This window comes from Stegostoma tigrinum, chromosome 7 (genome assembly GCF_030684315.1).
Source record: "Stegostoma tigrinum isolate sSteTig4 chromosome 7, sSteTig4.hap1, whole genome shotgun sequence".
NCBI lineage: Eukaryota > Metazoa > Chordata > Chondrichthyes > Orectolobiformes > Stegostomatidae > Stegostoma > Stegostoma tigrinum.
In genome coordinates this window covers 45,039,965-45,066,546 of record NC_081360.1, presented here as the reverse complement: position 1 = coordinate 45,066,546, position 26,582 = coordinate 45,039,965, and the positions used below count along the sequence as shown (strand labels likewise).

Here is a 26,582-nt window from a genome sequence, read left to right as displayed (position 1 = left end):
CGGAGGTGTTCTGCAAAGCGGTCCCCAAGCCTCCGCTTGGTTTCCCCAATGTAGAGAAAGCCGCACCGGGTACAGTGGATGCAGTATACCACATTGGCAGATGTGCAGGTGAACCTCTGCTTAATGTGGAATGTCATCTTGGGGCCTGGGATGGGGGTGAGGGAGGAGGTGTGGGGACAAGTGTAGCATTTCCTGCGGTTGGAGGGGAAGGTGCCGGGTGTGGTGGGGTTGGAGGGCAGTGTGGAGCGAACAAGGGAGTCACGGAGAGAGTGGTCTCTCCGGAAAGCAGACAGGGGTGGGGATGGAAAAATGTCTTGGGTGGTGGGGTCGGATTGTAAATGGCGGAAGTGTCGGAGGATAATGCGTTGTATCCGGAGGTTGGTAGGGTGGTGTGTGAGAACGAGGGGGATCCTCTTGGGGCGGTTGTGGCGGGGGCGGGGTGTGAGGAATGTGTCGCGGGAAATGCGGGAGACGCGGTCAAGGGCGTTCTCAATCACCGTGGGGGGGAAGTTGCGGTCCTTAAAGAACTTGGACATCTGGGATGTGCGGGAGTGGAATGTCTTATCGTGGGAGCAGATGCGGCGGAGGCGGAGGAATTGGGAATAGGGGATGGAATTTTTGCAGGAGGGTGGGTGGGAGGAGGTGTATTCTTTTTTCAGTAGGTTATAATATACAATGTAATTCCTGTTTAATTTAAGTTTTGCAATGTTTACTTAAACATCTTTCACTCTCTACACAATGAATTTAAATTTTCTAAATTCATGCCCACAGGATCCACAATCCTCCAAAGTGTAGGACAGCAATAGGGCCAGGCATAGACATCACAGGCAGCAGACCTGCCCTTGTCCCAAGCCCTATGCCCCCGGTCCTGCTCCCGACACCAGCACCACCATCCCATCCTAATCTGAAAGCGGGTTCCCTATAACCTCAAGTCCTGGTTAGTAGACCCTGATGTAATCCCTTGTCCCAGGGCCTGTGTGGTAGATTGGAAGACATGCCATTTGCTTATAATTGCGTCTCTTAGACCCCACCAAACTCTTATTAAATATAATGAGGAACTTACCTGCTTTCAGCATCTGCACTGCACTTAGGGGACAGGAGTTCAAATGATTTTGTAAACTTTACCACCTGCCACAAAATATCAGGAAAAATATGTGTCATAATATGCAGCAGAAAAATATCTTTATTCTCATCTTAGAAATTGAATGAATTCAGAGAAATTGTCAATCCACTTCTGACAGTCAGGGTTTATCTTTTTCAGGTTGGTGACCCGTGACTAGTTTACAATATAACTGTTTATAATAGATATTAATAATTTAGCAGAAGGAAGTGAGTGTACTGTAAACAAATTTGCAGACAACACAAAAATAGCCGGAAAGGCAAACTGTGAAAGGAATATAGTTTACAGAGGAATATTCATACGTTAGATAAAGTGGGCAAAAGTTGGCAAATGTAGCATAATGTGGGAAAATGTAAAGTTCTTTATTTCGGAAGGGAAAACAAAAGGGTGGGCTATTATGTAAATGGACTAAAACTGCAGAAAGCTGCAACACAAAGGGATTTGTGCAGAATACACAGAAAGCTAGCACACAGGTACAGAAGTTAATCAGGAAGGCTAATGGATGTTGGCCCTTTCAAGGAGGTTGGAGTCCAAGTAGGAAAGTGCAACTCTAACTAAACAAGGTGCTGGTTAGAACACATCTAGAATACTGTAAGCTGTCTTGGTCCCTTTATTAAAGGAAAGGTATCATTTCATTAGTGGTTGCTCAGAGGGCATTAAGAAGAGATTGTTTTATGACAAAGGCTAAACAGATTGGGATTCTAATCACTGGAGTTTAGACCAATGAGAGGTGATCTCATTGAAACATATAGAATTCTTAAGGGAATTGGCAGGATCAATGCTGCGAGAATGTTTCTCCTCATGGGAGAGTCAAGAACCAGAGAGCATTGCCTCAGAATTATGGGACATCAATTTAAGCCTGAGATGAGGGGGAGTTTTTTCTATCGGAGAATTGAGAGACTTTGACACCCCTTGCCACACAAAGCTGGGGCACAGAGTCCTTGTGTACACTTGATATTCTTGATCGGGAGGGGAGTTAAGGCTTATGGGGAATGGGCAGGAAAGTAGACATGAGGAATGTCAGATCAGCCATGATCCTATTGAATAGTGGAGCAGGCTCAAGGGGCCAAACCGCCTACTCCTGTTACTGTTCCTTCTAGTTTTATGGTGTTATTCTATTTGGAACATTTTTAATTTAAATTTTTTCTTTAAAAATTGCTAAGACAGAAGTTAAAACACGTGAAAAGGATAGACTTGTAAAACTGTTGCAGAAGAGAAAACAAAAAAAAGTTAACTCATTTTTAGATCATTGAGGTTTACATAAAAGCATCCTTAAACAGTCACTAGTTAATAGCTTTCTAATTAGTAACAACTCTAAAATTAACTCCTTATCGATCATGCTAGAACAATCATAGAGAAAGAGTGAAAAATTTCATAAAAATTAATCTCACAGGTTATAACTCTTACAAAACAAACAAATAAATAATTAAATGCTTAGATTCAATGTCTTCCACTTCTCAAGTAAATTTCAATTATAATGGCCTGACAAAATAGAATTATTTCTACTTTTTTTAAAAATTGGGCCTTCTTTTATGCACTTTGGAGCTAACTTACCGGAGACTCAATGTCTTCCAGGAGCAGGACAGAACAACGTTCACATTTCAGTAATGTCTGTGCTCGGTGCATTATTTTCCTCACAATTTTTTCCAAGTCTGTTTGTTCTTCAAATAAGTCATTGACTACTTCTAGCAAAGCCTATTTAAGAAAATTGGGACAGCATAATTCTTTAGAATTGACTAATTTATTTCAATGAACATGTGAGAGCTGAAAAATGCTAGTATCAGAAAAGCAAAAATTAAAAAGACATGCTTCGTATAAATTGCATAGAAATGACATGTTTTATATTATTTTAATTTCCAATTTTGTTACACAATTTTTCTCATTTGGAACTAAAATATGAATTTAAAAATACCAAACAGCTTTTAAGTTTCCTTGTTGTTTAGATCAATATTTACACTTTACATAGCCCTCAGTCATTTCTGTTTTGCTCTAAAGTTACATCTGTCATATTCCCCTTAAAGCTGATATTTGTTTGCAGGTTTGAAATGGTTGAAATAAGCATGTGCTCAGATGCTTGCTGCTAACAAATGTACAAAAGATTAAATCTAGATAGTTTATCTTGTCCTGTTTGAAAAGGCATAGATTACCTCTTTTTTATAAAAATATTTCCACAATTTTCCAATACCTAAGGTAAAGAAAATTGAGAAATGTCTTAATGAAACTGCAACATTCATAAAGTGTGGCACAAATTGCCCAAAGAAAACTTTGCGAATCCCTGACACAATCCGTTTTCTCATTTGACATCTGCTGTGATAGCCCATACCTTGAAATGAATTAATTTGCCAGAAATAAATTGACTCAGTTTAAAAGTGAAAGGAATAGAGATTTATAGTGTGTACATTTGTGTTTCAATATTTTTAACGTGAGTGCAAAAAAAATGGGATATTCCCACCTTAAGAATGGGAAACCTACAGCAATAAATTGCAAGGATTATCATTAGTAGCCAGTGTGAATTAGACTAGTAAACAGATACATTCACACATCCTTAAGTTCATAATAGCTATATATACCTTGTCCTGCCTTCACAATACTAATCCATGAGGGTGACTATGTAACAAACTCAAATGTTTGTAATTATTCAGCCAGCAGAATGCTATAATAGAATCTTAATTCCTCACTATCAAGCATTTTATTTACTCTGGTGGACTAATTTTCTCACACTTTTCAGTGAGATATCAAATCTGCATTGAAAAGGACAAAAGAAAATTACATTAGTACTTTCTGCTGGGCTTGTTTAGCCACTTTTCCATGCTTAATGTTGTTAAATTTTACCCACATAGAAAAACACAGTCTTATACTTGAAATCATTTTTCCATTACTTTTGTTCAGCATGCCACAGGGTGTAATTTAAGTTAATAGTTTGGTGCAAGTAATGTGCATTATAAACCGGCTCACGTAGTGAATCACACAAAATGCTTACAGAAGGAAAGAATGACCCACATTTCCCAATCTCGGTTGAAATCCCAATTTCAAACCCAATCAGACAACAGGTTGCACAGATACTTACTGATCTGTGATTTTTCAAGCCTGTTGTTGGATGCAGTATTATACTGAACAACCAAGTGCAGCAAAGTTTGTAGAAAGCAGTGTTGGGGGCATTTCTGTGGAAGTTGTGCCACCTTTCTTATGTCATTAGCCGTCCCCTTGTAAGAAAACAGGGTTTAAGAGTCCAAAGCCTATGAAAAGTCATGGAGAGACGGTAAATGTGTCAAATAAGTGAATAAGGACTTAGGTAGCAGGAAGGTAAAGGGTGGACTGGCAGGTAGGCAGGAGAATGTAGACTGTGGCATGTGGGTAAGGGTGGCAGGTAGGTGCAGATTGGCAGGTAGCAGATGAGTGAGAGGGGATGGGTCTGATTACAAGATAGCCTGGTGGGGTGGGGTGTAGACAATAGGTGCTGGAGGAGACCATTCGGCCCTTCAAGCCAGCACCACCATTCATTATGATCATGGCTGATCATCCACAATCAGTATCCTGTTCCTGCCTTATCCCCATAACCCTTGATTCCACTATCTTTAAGAGCTCTGTCTATCTCTTTCTTGAAAGCATCCAGAGAGTTGGCCTCCACTGCCTTCTGGGGCAGATCATTGCATACATGTGAAGTTGGGTCATAGACAGGATTGATGGGCCGTACAGGGAGTTGTCGGGTGACTCAGCGGGGGTTTGTCAGGTGGTCTGTGGGGTATTATGGTGGTGGGAGCGTGCTTGGAATCAGGCTAGGTTAAGGGGGCAGTCAGCGGATCACAGATGGAGTTCCTGGTAGTTTAATCTTTTCATTAATTGGCAATTCAGAAATCCATTTCCCTCCTTTGAAGCTTGAACAGATAGCTGAGCTCTTCCAATTATTTAAAAGGCTTTAGTCCTGTGAGCCTTTAAGGTTTTGTTGACACAGTTGTGCAATGAAAGCTCATTGTGAATACTGGCTAACGACCCATTGTATAGAGAGGGGCTTTTTGTCTGCCTGGTTCAGCAATTCTCTATTAGTGTTCCCACCTCAGGCCAGCTTCCTGAGGTGACAGCCTGACTCCAATCTGTCCCAACAATCTCACAATGATTTCAGTTTGAGTGGGCCTTAATAGGTAGGTGGGGTGATTGTGATATCAGGAAGTGGGCTGACTGGCAATTTCTACCGCAAAGGTGAAAGGCCAGTTCTTTGAGTCTTGTGGCCACTGTCTCAGCATCCAATGCAACACAAAGACAAACCACTCAACGACTGAGTGCTGTGGGGAAGTTCAGACTAAAGTCATGTAAGCTCAGATTCCAGGTTCAGATTGCTGCATCGGTGGCTGCTGACAACCTGCGTCCAAAAGAACTTGTAGGGTCTTACAACCATTTGGCGATCTGACATGCAACACAGCACTCGTGTTGTTAAGGCACAAGTACAAGGTCTCCATGGAGCAAGGGCCTGCTGACCTATCTTAGGATGACAATATCTGTCCTCCCAACATTGCAACTCTGTCAGTTCTCTTGATGTTACCTGTAAGCCAGTCAGCCCAGATGCTACCCAGACCAAGATGACAGAGACCAGAGCTGAACTCTTGATTACATGGGCACACATCATGTAGTAGGCCACAGTGAAGCCTGCTATCCTGGTGAAATTACATGCCTGCTTTATCTTGTTCCTTCTGGAAAGAGAGAACTCAATATATTCCCTTCTCTTTGCTTACAGACTGTCAGTGACTTAGGTTTTATGTAAATGGTAATAGGACTTGCATTGGGAGTCCTTCCTGCTGATGAAAGGATGTTCAGCTTTATGACGTAAAGAGATGGTGTAAACTGGAGCATTTAAATTGAAAGGGCCTCCATCACAGTTAGATTAGTGTAGGATACTAACAAGCATCACAGTATGCCTACTCCCAAGCCGAGTGTCCAGTCTAACCTATGCAAAATAGTACCTAATGCTGTCCACACTAGATGTGTGTGTTAGTGGCTCAGATGCCATTTTACACTAAAGCATTATTCTCAATGATAAAACTCTCCATGTTCTGCAATTGAATTATGCAACCAGTTTCTCCATTACTTCATCCATGATATTACAATCTTTAGTAGATCTGCAGTGATATTACATAATGATGGACTGCTACCTTGGTTTGTGTCTTTAAAGGCTATTGTTTTAAGTAAGAAGATCCAGGTAACTTAAGTTATTTGAGATGGTAAATCTCATCAGATAACAGGTTCAATATTGTGCAAGTCTTAAGGTCCAGGTTTATTTCTTTAAGATTATTTTACATGTGTAACAAAATGACATTTGGAGCAAGTATCTGATGCAAGATTTTTTATTATGTTCTATTCATTAATCCCCTGTGTCATGGCTGATGATGAGTCAGACCATGTAACATTTTAATTATTACATCACATTATTAGGTAATTTGTTTATTAAAGGGCAGTAACTGGAATTCAACTTGCAAGTATTGAAATTGTTATGACTAATGAAATGAAAGAGAACAGAGGAATTTCATTTTCTTGGCTTTTGTTCATGTTAAGAATTTTGGCACAGATGTTTATTTACCATTTGAAGCTTTGGACAACTCAAAATGGGCAAGAAGCTGGAATGAAATTGTTTCTATTGAGATTGGTGCTATTAGTTATTTAATTTAATTGTAATTGCAGCATTGAGTTATTTATTTTGAAATTAGTAACATTATTTATGAAAGGGCAACAATGTGAGGAGCAGCACGGTGGCTCAGTGATTAGCATTGCTGCCTCACAGCACCAGGGATCCGGGTTTGATTCCAGCTTCAGGTGACTATCTGTATGGAGTTTGCATGTTCTCCCCATGTCTGTATGGGTTTCCTCCAGGTGGTCCAGTTTCCTCCCACAGTCCAAAGATGTGCAGGTTAGGTGGATTGCCATGCTAAATTGCCCATAGTGTTAAAGGACATGTAGATATGGTGGGTTATAGGGGAATGGGTCTGGGTGGGATGCTGTGAGGCTTGGTGTGGACATGTTGGGCCAAAGAACCTGTGACAACATTGTATAGATTCTATGATGATCAATGCAAATGGAATCTATGCTTAATGAGGGGAAAGTGTAAACTTTTCCATTAATATCAGACTGGGCCTTGTGTTTGTGGTAAAGCAATGATCTTGGAGAAAGCTGTGCACAAAAATCCAGCAATTTCTGTGATTTCACCTTTCCTGATGGTAACTTGAGCCTATGAAACTTTCCTATTCAGAGTACAATTTTGAAGCAGTCAACGAATGAACAAAGACTTATATTGTTTGAATCTCTGTAAAAACTACAAAGTTACATCTGGTTGAGTAAGTTTGTGACTGGGTTTGAAACAGCACAATCGTTTGTAACTAATTCTAAAACATCCTCACTTGAGGAGGTCTCCCCATGCCCAGTGACAATACTGTTAACAAGCAAGGTAAAGAACCAATCACAATGAACTATTCTCACACTCAACAAGGCAGGAGTTTAAATGTAGGGAATTCCTGTATTTTCAATTACATTTTAAGAATGCAATAAAAGAAGTCATTGCACTTTTTGTCGTAGTGGAGAAATTTGACATTCCACAAACATGAAAATAGCACCCCAGATCCAGTGAACTTTTGTTTGGAATTATTTACAAAATGATTATGCTGTTTCAAACGCAGTCACAAATTATTCAACCAAGTGTAACTTCTTTGTGGTTTTTACAAACGGACTAACAACACAGAAAGTCTTTGTCCATTTGTTGATTAGCTTCAAAATTTGTATTCTACAGATGTAAGAATAGGAAACATTCACACTCTAACCTCATAGAGAGATTGATATCACTGACAGAAATCTTTGGGTCTCTTCTTAATTCTGCATGTTTGCAAATTCTCAAAGTTGATGCCAATTGCCATGGACATGCCAGAGTGGACGCTACAGTATTTTTAAACATTATTCATAGGATATGAGGATTTCTGGCTAGACCAGAATGTTTTGCCCATCCCTAATTGCCCAAAGGGCAGTGGACATTGCTGACAGTCTGGCGTTATATTTCAGCCAGACCAGGAAAGGATTGCAATTTCTGTCCCTAAAGGACATTAGTGAACTAGATGGGTTTTTCAAAAAAAAAAGACAATGGTTTTGTGATCATCATCAAATTCTTAACTCTGGATTCTTATTGAATTGTAATTCTACCATCTGCCTCAGCAGGATTTGCACTTAGGTCTTAAGGACATTACCTGGGTCTCTGGATTAATAGGTCTAGTGATAATACCACTAGGCCATTGCCTCTCTGGTTTTACCAATGTTACCACTGTAAAACGCATGCCAATACATTCAAAATGGAGTGAGTCAGTAGAAAGTGTAGCATTTGAATAGAGGCCAGCAGGATTAGTTATTTTGTTGTGACAGCTGGATGCCAAGGTTTCAATGGAAATTTCAAAATATATGAAATAGTGTAACACTGCATGGAGAAGCAGAGGCCATAAAAGACCTAGCAATAAAATAGATATTTCAGGCATTACTATCAGTATCTTACAGTGCTTTATATAGTAACTTTAAAAATCCCAATACTTCAGAGCCAATACTGAAATTAGACATAACTAGAAGAAAAACCCAAGAAAGGGCAGCATTGTAGTTCAGTGGTTAGCACTCATGCCTCACAGCACCAGGGACTTGGGTTTGATTCCAGCCTCAGGTGACTGCCTGCATGGAGTTTGCACATTTTCCCCGTATCTGCCTGGGTTTCTTCTAGGTGATCCAGCTTCCCTCCACAGTCCAAAGGTGTCCAGGTAAGGTGGATTGGCTATGCTAACTTGATGGTAGTGTTGAGGGATGTATAGATTAGGCGGGGGATTGGTAAGGGTGGAATGCTCTGACGGTCATTTAGACTTGTTGGGCCAAAGGCACTGTTTCGACACAGTGGGAGTCAATCTATGAAATGTAATATCTTCTGGATCTGAGCTAAACTTCCATGATATTGCACATAGTGTATCAGAAGTTACACTGAGGAGCAAAAATTATCACACAATATCCTTTAGGCATTCCAATTTTTCTAGGTTATTTCCTCACATTTGATTGTCCATTCCTCTCCAATTCAATTAATGTTGATTGGTAATGTTTTACTTTTAAACTGATAGACAAATTGCAGTGACATTTACATTTACAGAAGCTGTGGGCTATGCCAGTCTTTAATAATATTATCGATAAGTTCCTTCCAGTTTCCATCGTTCCAGGAAGAATCAGTGTCATTCTCTTAGCTTCGCCAACAGTCACACAATTGGTATGAGCCCTTTACATTACACACAACTTGAGTATTGGGCTCCTGGGCCTTATACTTTTACACAAAGATAATGTGGGCTATGTTTTCCTTCCAGCACAGGAAAACAGAAATCAGAATTAATTTAGGGTCCTGAACCCACCTCTGGGAGGGATGATGGAGGCACTCATTCAATACAACTTTCATAGGTTTAATGCAGGCATGAAGGCTCTTCTTCTGTTTGATTCAAGGTCCCAAGTGAGAACTTGAAGCCAGAGGGCCAATCAAAGACCTTCCAGCCTGAGAGGAACTGCATAATGCAATAGAAGGTAAATCAGACAGAGAACAATTCAACATGGAGGCAGACAAAATGGAACTAGCTGAGTGGGCACCTTGGTCAGCATGGATCAGTTTGGGCCGAAGGGCCTGTTTCCATGCTGCATTACTCTACAAGTCTACACTGTCCCCAATCTTTTTAAGATCATTTATTCAAAAGGGGAATGAGCAGTTGACCAGGCCTTCAGGGGATGCAGGTAGAGAGTGAGAATTTCTTCTACATGGGGAGACATATGGCTGCTCTCCTAGACAGAGGGAGCATCTATAGTCCTGTGTGAACCACTGGGGTCCCAGTCTGCAGCCAGGCATTTGTTTCCAGGCACAAAAATGGACTTTTTTAATGAGGAATTTGGAGTCTGACTTCATTTAATTGGACACAATTAGGCCCTGGCTAGCCTAATCAACTACCTGCCGCATAAGGCCCGATATCGCTGCTGCTAGTCCCAATCTTGCCACCACTTATCTGATCCAGAATAGAACTGGTCAATGGAGCTAAGTTTAGGCCCCATTTGACTCTGACTCCAGCCTGGTGGTGAATTGGCAGGATGAGGTGAGGTGCGGGGGTTTGGGGGAGGGGTGGAACCTGAAATTCCACCCCCAATATTCCACTTGCTTTTGTAATTTCCACAACATGCAAGCAATGAAGTGTCAATATCTGATCATCTAGCTTACAAAAATCTCTCTCCTCTCATTCCTTATTTCAGGTTGAAACCCTCAATATAGTGCATTACTTTATATTATCCTAAGTGTATCTCAATTTTCAATATAATTTGTAAATTAATTAACCAGTTAAGGTACAACTGTGCATCTCAGGAAACACACCTCACATTGGAAGATTCGGACTCCTTATGAAAAGCTGTCTTCCATACTGCTTAGTCTATTTTTTCAAATTTTCATTAAAACTCCATAAAAAATGTCATGATTTCATTCAGAAGTTCCACTGGTCCTATTTTCATAATTAGATTGATTTCCTCTTCTCTAATTAATATATGATGATGTCTGTTATTTTTTGTCAGACCTGAACAGGTTTCCTTGTAGATGGCACAGTAGCTCATTGGTTAGCACTGCTGCCTCACAGTACTGGGAACCTCGGTTTGATTCCATCCCCAGGCAACTGATCGTGTGGGGTTTGCATGTTCTCCCCATGTCTGTCTGGGTTTCCTGCAGGTGTTCTGATTTTCTCCGATAGCCCAAAGATGTGCAGGTTAGCTGGATTGGCCATGCTAAAATGCCCATAGTGTACGGGGATGTGCAGGCTTGGTGGATTAACCGTGGGGAAAATTGCAGCATTAAAGGGAGAGTGTAGGGAGTTGGGTCTGAGTGGGATGCTCTTTAGAGGATCAGTGTGGACTCGATGGGCTGAACGTCCTGCTTCCACACTATAGGAATTCTATGATTCCGTAAATAGTCTATCAAAAATGTTATTCAATGTTTTCAGAAATTCCAAGATGCATGATAATTTCCATCTTATTCTCAGCTGCGTATTTTGTGAAATCCTTAAATAATTCTGTTAAACTTTTGAGCCATTTCTTTTTGATGAATGTATTTGATTTTATTCATTGCCACCCACTTGCTGTATTCTCTTGAATTCCTCCCTTTATAAAAGATTCTAGAATCTTCCTCATGGTACCAAGCTAGTAGATTTCAAAACTGAAAATTTATCTTTATGCTCCACTATTTCTGAATGAAGCAGTGGGTATCCTGTGAAATTTTCAAAGACAGGTTCGAATGGTGTTAGATGGTGCAGTCCTTTGTATTAAAACAACAGTATTCAGCACAGTGGCACTGTTTCAGTGACCCCACCCTATTACGTGGATCCAATCTGCAAAGGGCAAGCACCTTTCTAGAGGGACGGTCATTGCCAACTCAATATTGTTTTCAGGTGAAGCTAAGTGTTGCTCAAGTATGGGGGATTAGCGTTTCTGCTTCCTCTCAACTGCAAGAATTATTTGTGTTATAAGGCCGAAATTGGGGGCTGACAAGGAGAAAAGAGAAGGATTTCACATTCTTCCTTAGATAAAAAACTAAAAGAAAATAATGACCTCATTCTTACCAGTCAGCAGCAATTATGGGCACAATGCCATGACCCACAATATTTTGCGGGTTAGTGAACGTGTGCACGTAGTTGAATGATTATTTAGGTGGGAGTGGTGAGCTGGATAAGGTGGATAAGTGGACAGTTAGGTAGATGGCTAGATGAGGTGGGTAGTGAGTGGGTGGCTAGATGGATTCAGTGGGTGAGTGGGTAGATGGTAAGGTGGATAAATGGGAGAGGTGGGTCTAGGTAGGTGAAGTGGGCAACAGGGTGAGGCAGAAAATGTGGGTAAATATGTGGGGTCAGCAGGTGTTTGAGGGGGTCGTTGGGTCAAGGGGTAGTTACACAGTTGGGGATTAGTCAGCTGGTTAGAGGGTAGTTGAGTGGCGATCAGAGAGTGATCAGGGTAATTGGGTTGCATCACGGGTATAGCTGCGTAGTCATGAGCTAATTGGGTGGTTGGTGGGGAGGGTGATTGTGGTAGCTTGATTGTAGTGGAGTCAGGTTGGGGGCAGTCAGGTAACGGGCGGGTAGTCGGATGGTTGGGGGAGGGTAGCTGGGCCATTCTAGACAGCAGTGAATCAGCTTCTCAGAAGTATAAACTTTGAAGTTATTTCCCGCATATGTCTACATATTAGTATTTCCACAGGCTTTTGACTCATATGTCCCAGTGCTTCTCATCTCCAGCAATCCAGAGACCAGAAAATTTGTGCCATTATTTCGAGCCTCAAACAATTAAGTGGGTTTTGATTTGGGACAAGCAGTCAGCAACACTCGAGTTATGGGAAAATTGTGTGGAATGAATAGTCAGATGCAAACCCCTGTAGTGCACCCTCTTTACTTACCCTGCTCCTATCATACTCCTTTCTGGAAGCAGCAAACAACTGAGCATTTGAAATTGCAATTCCGCAAAATGGGAGGTACATCCCCAGCACCTGGGCAAAAAAAATGTAAAATGTTGGCCATTTAATACAACTGTCTTTTTATCAAAGATCCAATTGCAAATGAGACAGAATACTTGACCATGAGGTTTGGTCATTTAATAATAGGAGTCATGTCATAGAAAGAACAATTCCAACTACATTGGGCAACTCCTTATTGTGAGATTTAAAGTCAGCTGTACATAGTAAATATTACATCTAATTGGAAAACTGAAAATTACATAGAAATTAACTTGAAGAAGTGGTCCCACAGACACAAAGAATTGGCTATAGTTTGATAACATTTAGAGAAAATTTATTTTGTTCTCACAAACTGCTCGATTGAGGGACAAATGCCATTAAAGCATTTTACTTTTGTTTTCACTAGAAAGAGCTGACATTGGAGAAGGTGGGAGTATGGTCCTTGGGGAGGTGTGATTTCATCTCAGGTATGAGAATGTGTTCTTATAACTGTCTCTACATTAAAAATTATTATTGGAATTCAAATTATTCTTATTGTCAGGCAATTCCTCAAATTGTTCTTGTAGAATTGAGAGAATAGAAGTGCTGCTCCCATGACCTCTCCAACAGAGCACACTGCTGTGGAGGTGGGCGGGATAATCCAGGCAAAAACTACAACATATAACTTCAGGCTGGTATAGACTTTACTTCCTTTCTCAGGAGGACTGTAACTTCCTTCCATGACTTCATCCAAAAACAAAATTAAACAGTGTTGTTAAATATGTTGCTATTTCTCAAAGCTATCAATCAGTTTCTTTCCAAAATACCCACTGACTCATAATTGGTGAACATCTCTGGGTGAACATTGCATATATTCAGCATCCTGTGAAGGGAGAATAATTTCTATTATCTTTAATCTTTCTCGTGTCTTATACAAGCTAATGATTGCAGGCTTACACAACCACTTACAGATTAAAACCATACAGTTTGAAACAATGTCCTTCCAAAAGAGAAACTATTACAAAACAGTGTATTCATTTCTGAAATTACATTCGAAGTGTTTCTTTCACCTCAATCAAAACTTTTTAAGGCAGAAGCCGCAAGATCTGAAGGTAATTTTCTGCTTCGTATCATTCAGTTCAAACTTATTTGTTTACAATGTTTGGACTTGAGCATTGCTAACACAAAGCTACATTTTGCTGAAGTTTTTTATCCTACACTCATCAGGAAAATTCACAAAAATACTAATTAAAGGGCAAAAACCAACCTTTATACAGTATGAGAGGAGAATCCAGATTGGTTGGCAAGTGGAATCTGATTGGTAGAGGCATTGCCATGAAGAATGCCGTAGTTAATGATGATTGAAAGTTGACTGCCAGGCATTGTTTAAATTTTAAACCGGGCAAGTTGACTTCATTTGGTCAAGGCATTGTCCTAATTAATGAACCAGAAAATAGTTATCATCTGTTTTGTTGAGTTGAAATGGGCACAGAGCACCTACAGGCTTTTGTATATATCTGCAGGGATTCCTTTCCTCAGAACCCCCACAAATGATGAAATTTGTGAGTGCAGAGCTCATTTAAAAGTAAATTAAAAAAGGTGAAAAATTGCAGATACATGAGTTTTGCCCGCAATGTTGAATTTTTTGACAGTTATTGTTTAGCGCTGATAGGTGAATTCGTGATTCCTGATTTAATGGATTCCAAGGATTTACTGTATATATGCCTTCTGGCTTCAAAGAATGGGAACCTGTGTACTAATATATCTATATTGTAGTGCATGCAACCACACCACACTTTGACCCTGACTGATAATCGTAAAATAATTTTGAGCATAATTAGTTGCATACTCAGGATTATTTGTCAAATTACAAAAACACATCTAATATTGAACACTGCATTGCAGCTTTTGCAAGCATACACTAGTTGGTTGGTTGGTTTATTGTGAACATTGTGAACACCCAAAAGGATAGGCTGTTTGATATGATATCCTGTGTATGGCCTACACAGCTGATACTGAAATTCATTTTCGACATTATTCATTTACATGATAGGCAGAATATCTTTTGGCTTAACAGCAGCATCGCATTAGCGGCAAACACCACTCGCATTGCTACTGTATAACAGCAACCTGAAACAAACAGCTGTTGCTCAACATTTTTAAACACCTCAAACCTCCAGGGTTAATTCAGGCACATCTCAAGACCAAAAAGATTGGCCTTATATCCATTCATGATTTTGCATGATAGAAAGTGTGAAATCGTCTGATCAGGATAGCCAACATCACACAGGATTGATTTGATCTACTCTATTTCAAGATGGTTCACTGTTAATTCACTTAGGCCCTATTTAGAACATTGCCAATAAAGCTAATTCTTTAGTATGTGGGACCGAGAGAATGCCATTGTTTATAAAAGGTAAATGCAAAGTCACTTTAGTTTTACTGGACCACAGGGCTCTCATTAGAGAGATATGATTGGTGGTTATTTAACTGTGGGTCACCACACCTCAGGCTAGTGAAGAGGTTGAGAAGGCGTGTCCTTCATAGTAACATCAGCTGTTGCACGAATTGAATCCATGCTGTTGGCCCATTTCACTGCATTGCAAACCAGACACCCAGCCAATTGAGCTAATCACTCAGCCCCAGGATATCACTGCAGGATTTCCTCATAGTAGTGTCCTGGGCCAATCCATCTTCAGCTGTTTTATCATAAAAGGTCAGAATAAGTAAAAACCATAACGCTTATCCATGTTACTCAACATAGTGACATAGCACACAGAGGGAGTATAAAAATACTAAGTTTCAAACATAATCAATGTGAATTAATGTCTTGATTTTCATCCTGTTCCTGTTAGACATTCATTATCATTTAGTCATGTGTTTTCTGTGCCTTAGCGCAAGATCGCAAGTGGGAATATTTGTTGAAGATTGCCCAGTGTTTAGCCCCATTCACAATTCCTCAAATATTGAGGCAGATTGTGACATCATGTTCAAGGCCTGGACAATATCCATCCTTGGGCTAATAATGAACAAATATCATTTGTGCCAAACTAAGTGGCAATTAATGATCACCTTCAAACTAAGGAGAGTATATTTACCTCTCCTTGACAGTCATCAGCATTACCATCACTGAACGCCTTACTGTCAACAGCTTGAAGATCGTCATTGATCAGACATGTAAGGATCTAGGCTACCAGCGCACAAGAGCAGATGAGGAGCTGGGAATTCTGCAACAACCGTCTGACTTTCTGACACCTAAAAGACATACCACTATCAACAAGGTACAAATAGGAGTGTGATTCAATAATCTTCTCCTTTTGTCTGGATGATTGAGCTCAAATACCACCTGAGAAGCTCAAGCCCATCTAGCACAAAGCTTGGCTGGTATCCAGTCCACCACAAGAAACATTCACTTCCTCCATCACCAGACCTCATTGACAGCAGTGTATACCAGCAACAGGAGATGCTGCAGTAACTCACCAAAGTTTCTTCAACATCATCTTCCAAAACTGTCAATTTGATCACCTGGAAAGACAAGGGTAGAGGATGCATAGGACAAAGACAAGCTGCATGTTCCTCTCCGAATCACACTCCATCATGCCTGGAACTAAATCACTGTTCCTTCACTGTCCTTGGTAAATAGCATGTAACTGCCTCGTTAACCACATTGTACGTCTATCAGCAACATATGCTCTGTATTTCAAGAAAGCAGTTCACCATCATCCTCTCAAGGTCAATTAGGGCTGGACAATAAATCCTGGCCATACCAGCAATGCCCACAATTGCAAATGAATAACTTCTCTATAAGATCTCCCTATGTTAGTGCTATTAAATGTATTTTTACACTACTACTTTTAAATAATAATGGCACTTTAAAGCATCATGTTGCTATCATTTAAAAAAATTGTTTTATACTATCCACATGTTTGAAGTTAAACTTGCTTTAATATTTGGGAGAAATGGATAAAGAACCTAAGGAAGAGAAATGCGCAGAAAAGGAACAATAGAGAATGTTCAATAGGGCTTGAATACAAGGGCATTAAACTACATTAATTGTGGTTAGAAAGTCAGCATTTTCACATTTCCTTTAAACACTATGGTATGTAACATGAGTAAGTGTTATGATTTATTTTATTGAAAATCATATTTTAATTGGAAAGGCAATGATGCAAAGTGAATGACTAACCGATTGAGGACGGAATTAAAGAGGAAACTCTAAGAAAGCTGATATATATTTGGCAGTATCTTAGAAATAATTAATAACATAGAATGATGTCAAATTCATACTGTGAATTTTTAACCTAATTACCTTCAAACAGTTACAGAAGCAAGAAGCTTCATGGATGTTTTGTCTGCAATTAGTTAGCTTTTTCTGTCAATAAGTTGGCCAGTATTTAGAATCTTTTATTCAAACTATTCAGAAACGTTACAGCATACCTCTGAAGTGCTCCTAAGATGCTGCTTGGCTTGCTGTGTTCATCCAGCTCCACACTTTGTTATCCAGGTAGGACTTGAACCTTGCTCTAGTGGCTCAGAGGCAGGGATATCACCACTGTGCTATAAGAGCCTAGATATGATTGTAAAAATTCTGCACCATGTTATTTTGAAGTTAAACAAGTTTTTCCGTAAGCTGGTCTGACTAAACATCTTATCTGCACCAGACAACCTTAAAGAATAGATTGAGTTCTGATATTGGCATGGACACAAGTCATTTAACTTACGTTTGGTTATTGTCACTCATTTAGCTTCATATGTAGACTGTGACTGAATGTGGGCATAGAGATAATTGGATTCCAGTCTTATTCTTTGGTATGTGTAAGAGGTCTAACATGGGATGGCAAAATTAGATGCCTATTTTATATTTGCTACGGGACCATGTCAGAACTAAAGTGCATTCATTGGGCATAAATCTACTCCAAATTATGCTCTCTGTTGACTTGATGAAGACATCACAACATATGCAGTTTATTTCTATTCAAAAAATACAGAGCGAATAGATCATGACAAGAATCAACAATGCAAGTTGGAATTTATAGCAGCTGTTCCATTTTGGAGCTCATCTCTCAAGTCATTCTTATAACCTCAGAGTTGAACATACATAAAGCAAAAGGAAGGGTCTCTCACCGTTGTTACTTAAAGGGATCATCAGCTACTTGCAAGCTAGTTTGCTCTTTGATGTTTTCTGGCTGCTGGCACAGTTTTAACATGTTGGGGAGGGGCTCTTATGGTGCAGTGGGAATGTCCTACACATTAGGCCCAGGTTCAAGTCTCATGTTCAAGTCCCACCTGCTCCAGAGATGTATAATGGTAATAACATCTCGGAACACTTTATTAGTGAGCTTAGAGTGATGCCTTGTTAATGTCACTACCTCTGTACCCGAAGACCACCCCGCCCCAGCTCTAGAGGTGTGTCATAACCAGAACAGGTTGATTAAAAATATTAAGACCAACTTAAGGACCAGGCATCTTCATATAATATCTTTCACCAAACATTGGATACAAGTCATCAGCCAAGTTCTTTTTATTGAGGGCTCTTGCTGCACAATGGTAATGTGTAGGTCAGGAAAGTCCAGGTTCTTGTCTTATCAGCCCTGGATTTGTGTCTTAACAAGATGGTTAAAAGTATTTGCTAACAATAAATATCTGTAATACTGACAGCACAATCTTGTGATTCAATGGTTACATCTCCTTCCTCTAGGAGAACATTCAGTTTCAAGGCTCATCCTCCCTGGTGGGGCATCACAGCAAGTCTGAGCAGATTGATTGAAATAATGAGAAGCATTAGGTGGAGGCTTTCCATAATTCTTGCAAGTTGCAAGAGTCTAAGGAAATGGGTTGACAGGTGTTGAAGGACCTTTTGTTAACATTAAGGATTCTGCACTGATCAGTTACTCTGAGATATGAATGGACCAGTCAGCATTCCTCTTGGAATTCCTCATGACTTGGAGAATGAATGAAGGAAAACGTGTTAAGCATATGGACGTACATGGAATAGTGTAGGTTAGATGGGCTTGAGATTGGTATGACAGGTCGGCACAACATCGAGGGCCGAAGGGCCTGTACTGTGCTGTAATTTTCTATGTTCTATGTCTATAAAGGAGAGAAGGTGAGATTCTCAGCTCATTGGCATACTTAGCCATGGGAGTTCAAGGAACAATTCTCCTACCTGAGCCTTAAAGAGGAACAATATGTGAGACATTTGTAGTTCAATGAAGATGTCCTTATGGAAATTTGCCAATTTCAGTCTTGGAGGAAAGCCAGGAGTTCATTGGCAGTGGCTGAGAGTGATGGGCTTTTAAATTTTATATGTTTTACACTTTGCATTGGCATCTCTGCCCCAAATCAAAAGGAAATGTTTCACTCCTGTCCTTTAGGGAAGCCTGCCATTCTTACCTGTTTATACCTACAGGTGACTCCAAATCCATAGAAATGTGGTTGACTCTTAACTGCCCTCTAGGCAACTGAGGAAGAGCAATGAATGCTGGCCTAACCAGTGATGCCCCTCTCCCACGAATGAATCTTCAAAAACTCCACTTTCAATTTCTACTTAGAATGAGATCAAACACAGTGCGTCACGCAGGTTCATAGGAAGACAAGTGGCCATTCAGGCCATTGAACTTGCACTGCGATTTACTATGATCATGACTAATCAAACACCTCAATGCCTTTTCATTACCCTATTCCCATTGCCATCTTTAAGCAATACAGGCTACCTTTAAACAGTGCCGGCCACATTTAAGCATTGCAGGCGAGCGGTAAGCAGTAAAGGTTAACTTTAAGCAGCTAAGGCTGCATTTAAACAGCGCAGGATAACTTTCAGCATTACATTCTCGCTTTAAGTGGTGCTCAAAACTTAAAATTTTCCACTGCCCAGTGATGTGTGCAGCCAATGAACAGCATAGTTATTGCTGGCCACATACAGAAATTAAAGCTGGTGTGCTGCCTGTTTTCAGTGGGTGAACTGTGCATCATGAACCCTATGTCTGCTCTTGAGGACTATCCAATATAGTCCCCCATATGTCAAGAATTCCAACAATCAACTCTCAACTGTGGATGAAAGTAATTCATGTAACTGCCCCTTGTGAAAAGAAATTATTTTGCACTGCACAGATCCGTGCTGACTTGTTTAAAAAAATAGTATTTGAAACACGATAAAACAATTTTGAATGGAATCCCTGTACCAGATTTTTCTGCACTGGCTGAATATTACACAGGCAATAGTAACTGAATGATTCTCAAGTAACAACTGCTTATACAATTATAATGTAAGTGCTTCAGACTTGCACTACTTGTAGAGTAAACCTGGAAATCTATAATTAAAATTTGAGTCTAGTTGAAAGGTGTATTTACATGCATGCATTGCTACAGCAAAGGAAACAGATTTATAGCTCTCATTATGCTGTTGCCATGATTCACCAAACTTCTATGATAGTTACTGAATGGATGGTAAGAGGATGGAAACTCAGACAGTGCCCCAGTTAGAACAAGTCGCTTTCCTGTTTGCCATTCTTAAGAATCATTAGTATTTAGTCTGGGGGGACACTAACTGAGGAAAATGCAAAAACAAGAAGACAGGAACATTACAATGATGGCAGAGAAAGAATAACCACTTAAATTTCCATATTACAGTACCTCCTGTGAAATGGTTAATCTTCCTGTGAAACCAGCAGCAGCACTGAAGTAGATAAACACGTGTCTCAGGAATAACTTTGTCAATATTACATGATTAATGTGTATCATTTCACACTCTGAGAGAGATATCTTGGGGCTCTGAATAAACAGAGCTCTTCCTCATTGTTTTTGCTATTATCAAATCCACCTACACTTTTGATATTTTTTCCATGCAGATCAATTTTAATTGTGCAATTTCATTCATTTTCTAATCAAGTTGCTTCGAACTAGTTCATGTCTCTGTTGCTGATGTTTAATGGACACGTTAGATATTGTGTTCTTCTAAGTGAGAATTGCAATTATTCCTTGTCCTTACATATTACTATTCAACTTATAATTGCATATATTTTGTTTTAATTATTGAAGTTTGGTTCATGTAGAAATGCAACTCTTTGAGTTTACTTTAATTACATGACCTACAGCAGTTTTCTTTTAGTTAAGGAATGTTTGTTGTCAATATTAGTGGCAGGCAATAGATGCAATTTTATTCTTATCCTATATTACCTTGACATCATACAATCTGGCCTGACTTGGTCAAAATCTATTTTGAAGTAGGTTCTCTTTTAAATGTTTGTTAAAACAGCATACAAAGGAATGTCTTGTGGACATGTTACTTGCTGATGTTAAAAATGTTTCCTTTCAATCTTAGATCCTCAGAAGTAAACATTTTGAGTGTTCCAGTCAAGTTTTGCATAAAAGCAATCATGCATACAAATTTGGACCATGAGTAGGAAACTCAACCTAAATCTGAAAAGAACGCAGCTGTGGAGGATTGTGTCCTCCACTTTCCTGTCTATCGTCCAACCCCTGACTCCCTTGTCAGTCCAGAATCTGTCTAATTCAGCTTTAAAAATGTTCAATGGTCCTGCCCCTGTTGCTGTCTGTGGAAGAGATCTCCATAAACTGTATGTTGCCCAGAGTTTTGTATTGAATTCAATCTGAGAAAATCAGAAGCTAGAAAGAGAAAGTACTGTATCTGAAGAAGTTATAAAAATTGCAATGAGGGCAATTTAGTCAATGATAATTATATTTACAGAATTACATCTTTCCTAATATAAACTATAATTGACATTGTGGCCCCTATACTTGAGCAATTATTTTAAAACATTTAAGTTGCTTACAGTATTGGAATTATTAGAGCAAAGGTTGTATTAGTGTCTAAAAGGAGGATGTTTGGCAACTTTGTAATGTGTTGATTATTTCACAATAGAACAGCTTATTTATGAAAGTACCATGTCAAAGTAACAATTATTTAAAACTGTAATACTTCAAGACTATTAATATACTTACTTGTGATGGCAGGTTTTCATGATCCCTGCCAGTATATCACATAGAGTGTGGTTTGCTAATCCTTCCAACATACTAGGTGAAAAAGAATGATGAGTAATGGTTACAAAATGATCAGAGGTATAGATAGAGTAGACAGCCAGAGACTTTTTTCCGAGGGTGGAGGTAGCTTTTACGTGGGGGCAAGGTCAAAGATAATTGAATATTTATTAATAACATCCCTGAAATTAATTGAAGATGTGGCATGTTTAGCAACTTTAGAAAATTATTCCAGCATTTCATTGATCAAATCCATTTGATTCAATGCGCATAGACATTAATTTGATAAAATGAGGTACTGAAGTAATCACCCCATTCATTTCAGAAAGTAAAATATTTTAGTTTTAAGGTGTATTATGTTATGAATGACTTTATTACCTGGTCCTAGTTGTGTAATTGAGAAGTCTAGCAAAAGGGTAGTCTATGTAAAAGCATAGAGTTTATTTTGCTTTCCCGTTTATTCTACACTACAATATTCCATATGCATGAAAGCAAAATAAATCAATGTGAAGGGAATAATTTTTGTTATACTTAAGACAGAGATAAGGCTTTCATTGCATATTTAGCCCGAAATCAAGCACAATGACAACTTACATTTGTACAGCGCCTTTAACATAGGAAAACATCTTGAGGGGCTTAAATGTAACAGAGAAAATTTGTGAAAGCTACTTTAGCAGTTATTAACACAGCTGACTAAGCACTTCCTTCTTCATATAAGTAGGTTTTAATGCATATCTTTAAGGAATTGAATGAGGTAGAGAGGCAAGGAAGTTTAGGGAGGAAATTTCAAAGTGACCTATGCAACTGAAGGTATGCACACCAATGCTACAGTGATTAAAGAGGAAGAATTTAGTGGCCTCAGAAGATTGCTAGGCTGGAGAAGATTTCAGAGACTGTGAGGGCCAAGGCCAGAGAGGAATTTGAGAACAAGGATGAAAACTTAAAAATTGCTTAACTGGAAGGCTACATTCGATAATGTTGATGAACAGACATTTTACGAGTTAGAAGATGGACAGCAGAGTGTTGGATGAATTCAAGTTTATGGAGGATGAATAATGCAAAGTAATCTAGGAAACCATTCACAACATTGGACAGAATCGTAACTGCAGGTTTGGTACATGAAGAGTGGTGAGGGGAAGGGGCAAGATGGCAAAAGGTGGCATCTAGTTAGGAGCACCACGTGATCCACAGTCTTCCACATTTAACTGAGGCATGTTTAGGGGGAGCGGAGATCTTTGGTGGAGCTGTCGGGTGTGTAATTAAGCCATTCAGTCTGATTGAACCCAAATGCTGTCTTGACCAGCCAGTGCTTAGGCTCCCTGAGCTGGATGGGTGCTTTTAGGGTCAACCAAATGAGAACACAGCAATGAAGTGGATCTGACAAGGTGAAAATGGCAGGCTGGGAATCCTTCAAACTCTCGAAACTGAATGGCTGCTATTCTGCTTTGGCAAGAGCCTGGGGCTCACTGCACTTTTTCTAAGAATGTGTTCTCGTTCTTGACAGATAATTTCCAACTTCTTAGATCTACACCAAACTTCACCTGCTCGCTTTCAGGACAGCATCCAAGCAGTTTATGCTTGAGCTGATAAATAGTAAGTAATATTCAGTCCAGTCAATGACTACTTTCAAGAGAATCTAACCAGCACCCCAAGACATTCAATTGCATCTGGTTGGCATCCCGTGTAACACTTTCAATGTTCTCTCCCTTCACCATTGACATACAATGACAATTGCATGCATTATTTCCAAGGTCCACTACAGTAATTCTCCAAGGCTCCTTCAACAGCATCTTCCAAAACCACAAGCTTTACCATCTAGAATGATGAAGGCAGCAGACATATAGGAGCACCAAAACATGCAAGTTTACCTCTAAGCCACACATCATCCTGACTTAGAATTAGATCGTTGTCCTTTTAATTCATTTGGGTAAAATCCTGGAACTCCCTCGATTTAGATTGTGATTTCATTGTCACATATTCAAGTACAAAAGTACAGGAGTACGGTGAAAAGTGTATAATGTTGCCACACAATGTGTTATCTTAGGTATAGGTATCTAGGTACAGAATCTTAAGAACAAGGCAGAAAGAAAGAACAAGGTTAAAAATTAAACATTGCAGTAATTATGTCTAGTGTAAAACATATGAAATAAGATTAATAGTTACGTGTTGCAGACCTACTTAGTTTTGAGAAGAAAATAAAAAAAAAGCTGAAGGTTCAAACATTACACCTCTTCATAACAACACTGTGGGTGTCCCTATATCCTAAGGACTGCTGTGATGCAAGAATTTAGATCATCATCATGTGCTCAGGAGCATTTAGGAATGAGCAACAAAAGCTCGCAATACACATCCCATGGCTGAATAAAAATAAGCATTCACTGTACTTCTGATTAAGAACAAGAGGATAAGTACCAGCTGCTCCAGCAATTAATTTCTTCTCAACTGTGCACTGCTCTACAAAAATGAAATTCAGTTCAATGGAGGTGCGACCCCCAACATAAGCTCAATAATGCAGAGGACTAACTATCTTACCATGTTTGAGTACAAATGCCTCAGGCTTTCATGACTCATGTCTGTAGATACCTGCAGCAAACTTTCCAATTGGACAAGGTGGGCATATACTGCCTGTAGCTTTCAAAACAGTTAACACTGGGCCAGTAATCCCCACTCCCTATCCAGTTCTCTGGCTTTCCCTACAGTCCTTTACTCTTCTTCTCTAATGAGAGAAACACAAGAGTAGGTAAAATGGATTGTGGAGAATGTTGCACATTGGTGAATCTTGCTTCAGAGGGATTACTGAATCATTAGTATATTCAAACATAACCAGTTTATTGAACCTTAAGAATCTACATGCAGTTGGTATGTCTTACCATGCTGAACCCATGATTATTGTCCCTCTAAACCTCTCAATCATGTGTTTGCTTACAGTGACATTATTGGAGGTGTTATTTGCACAGTGCCAAGTATTAGCTCTTTTAAAGCCTGGAATAACAGGGATGTGAGAAAGACAACATTTGTAGAGAGGGATTGTGAGACATGGGTGTGAAAATGCACAACATTGAAGGTAAGTGAGTGTTGACTGTTGAGGGTATGAGGAGATGCCTGTAGAGAGACAAGTGAGTGGGGTTGTAAGAATTGTATTGAAGGATGTTGCCATGTCAGTGAGGGGCTTGGCACTGAAAGGGCTATGTTGCTCATCTTTCTTGACCTCCTGAGTTCCTAGATCCTCAGTACATGGACTTCAGGTTGAAGGGACCACATCTTTTCTGCTCAGTTCCTTGGTCACTTGCATCCCATCTTCTTGACTTGGCCCCTCCCTCCTTTCCTTCGAAAACATCATCCCATTTTTCATTCTCCCACAGATCTCACATCAGGAACTCCAGGTAAGTGACTCAGATACAGGGCCCACTTTCCCAGGTCTACTCTGCAGCCCTGAATTCACAGGAATCAATGTCCGTTCTAGTCACTCTAAAGAATGGCAGGGTACCTTTAATCAGAAATCTTTCCTTCGACAGATTCAGACTGACATCCTAACCATCCCTTCTGAAACTCAGAAATGGCACATTAGTACTCTGGCTAAGTTAAGGAACAAAAACTGCTGACAGAACAAACTGGTTTCCGACACGCTACTGGCCTCCCTGCTGTGTTTGGGTCTCTCATGATAAAATTCCCTCACCCATAAAGTCAAACTATATAGGAGAACTGAATTTGTCATTTAAGCTTATATTGTTACTTCAAAGTATATTGAATACAGCTAGGTTGACAGTAGAGAAGCTAAAATTGTTTTCAGTTTTGTTAGATGCAAAAGGGAGGACTTTGACAATTGAGAGAAATTAAGCACACAGATGTGGTAGTCATTCACTGTGCAGAATCATTCATGAAGGTGCCATACGATGGAGAACTAATGCAGCCTTCGAACACTGATAGTACCATCAGCGATTAAATGACTGGAAATGTCACAATTTCTGGATTATACTTTGTCTGCATTTTTGTAACTAAATCCGTGAGGCATAATTAAAAATAGCAAAAGAAATATTATTTGCAGTGTCCTCCAGTACCTGGTCACAAATCTATCGTTGTCCTTGCATTTGATACTGTGTTGAACATTTTCAGTGTTAAATGTACAAAAGGCTTTACTTCATGGTTAATATATATTATACTGAGATTATACAATTTGACCACACGTTTTCCAACAATCATTCAAAATGCTTTCTGAAATTTCTTCTAGTCACCATTTTCTCAATAACATTCCTTATATGCAAAATAAGGACTGAAACAAAGAAAAATGCACTTTACAACAAACGTGATCACAGTTTACTTTGAATTATTATTGAAAATATTTACAATTTTCTCAAAAAGCCTCTTGTTCTGCTAAAACCACAATGTGGATTTTAGATTTGTATCCAGCCTGAGCCCAAACATTTATCACTTCTACTGTACTTCTGTCATTACTGTGACAGAAATGTGTTGGAAAATAGGACAGGACAATTCTAATTTACTGTTCTGGCATATTTCTCTGTAAGGATCGCTATGTTAAGATTAGGGAGGGGTATGGTTAGGGAAAAAATGTCATTGTTCATTGAGTAGACACCCCTTAGTGTTTTTCAATGGCATGCAAGTACAATGGTCTGCTTCCAACCCTGAAAGATTTGTAATGCTCTCGTGGAGGTTCTGTATTGGGATGTTCTCCTTCAACAGATTTTTAGCTTCACACCTCATTGGAAGGTTTGAAGTTGCTGTTGTACTTGACTTGATCTTCTGTTGTGACTGCGCTATAATCTTTTGGTAGTATTACTGTCTGCTTGCTTTTCCAGATCCCGTATAAGATTTGTAATCAGAGCACCACTGCTGATATCAGCTAGGAACCCATATTTTTTCATTCATCAGGCCTTGTCAATGAAAATCATGGACTGAAAGGAGGAAGGAGAGTTCATGTAGAGGAAGAAAGCTGTATGCACATGATGGAAATAAGAGTTA

The 26,582-nt window shown here is 39.5% G+C and overlaps 1 protein-coding gene across 2 annotated transcripts in view; it reads right to left on the bottom strand.

Moving 5' to 3' along the window:
- LOC125453990 (dual 3',5'-cyclic-AMP and -GMP phosphodiesterase 11A) overlaps positions 1-26,582 on the bottom strand; it is a 334,685-nt gene that overhangs the window by 146,137 nt on the left and 161,966 nt on the right. For both annotated transcript variants that reach the window (XM_059647669.1, XM_059647670.1), the window contains 3 exons: positions 12,573-12,662; positions 2,675-2,815; positions 1,064-1,128 (listed from right to left, as the gene is read on the bottom strand). In XM_059647669.1, the coding sequence (XP_059503652.1) occupies positions 1,064-1,128; positions 2,675-2,815; positions 12,573-12,662 (296 nt within the window). The remainder of the gene's footprint in view (positions 1-1,063; positions 1,129-2,674; positions 2,816-12,572; positions 12,663-26,582) is intronic.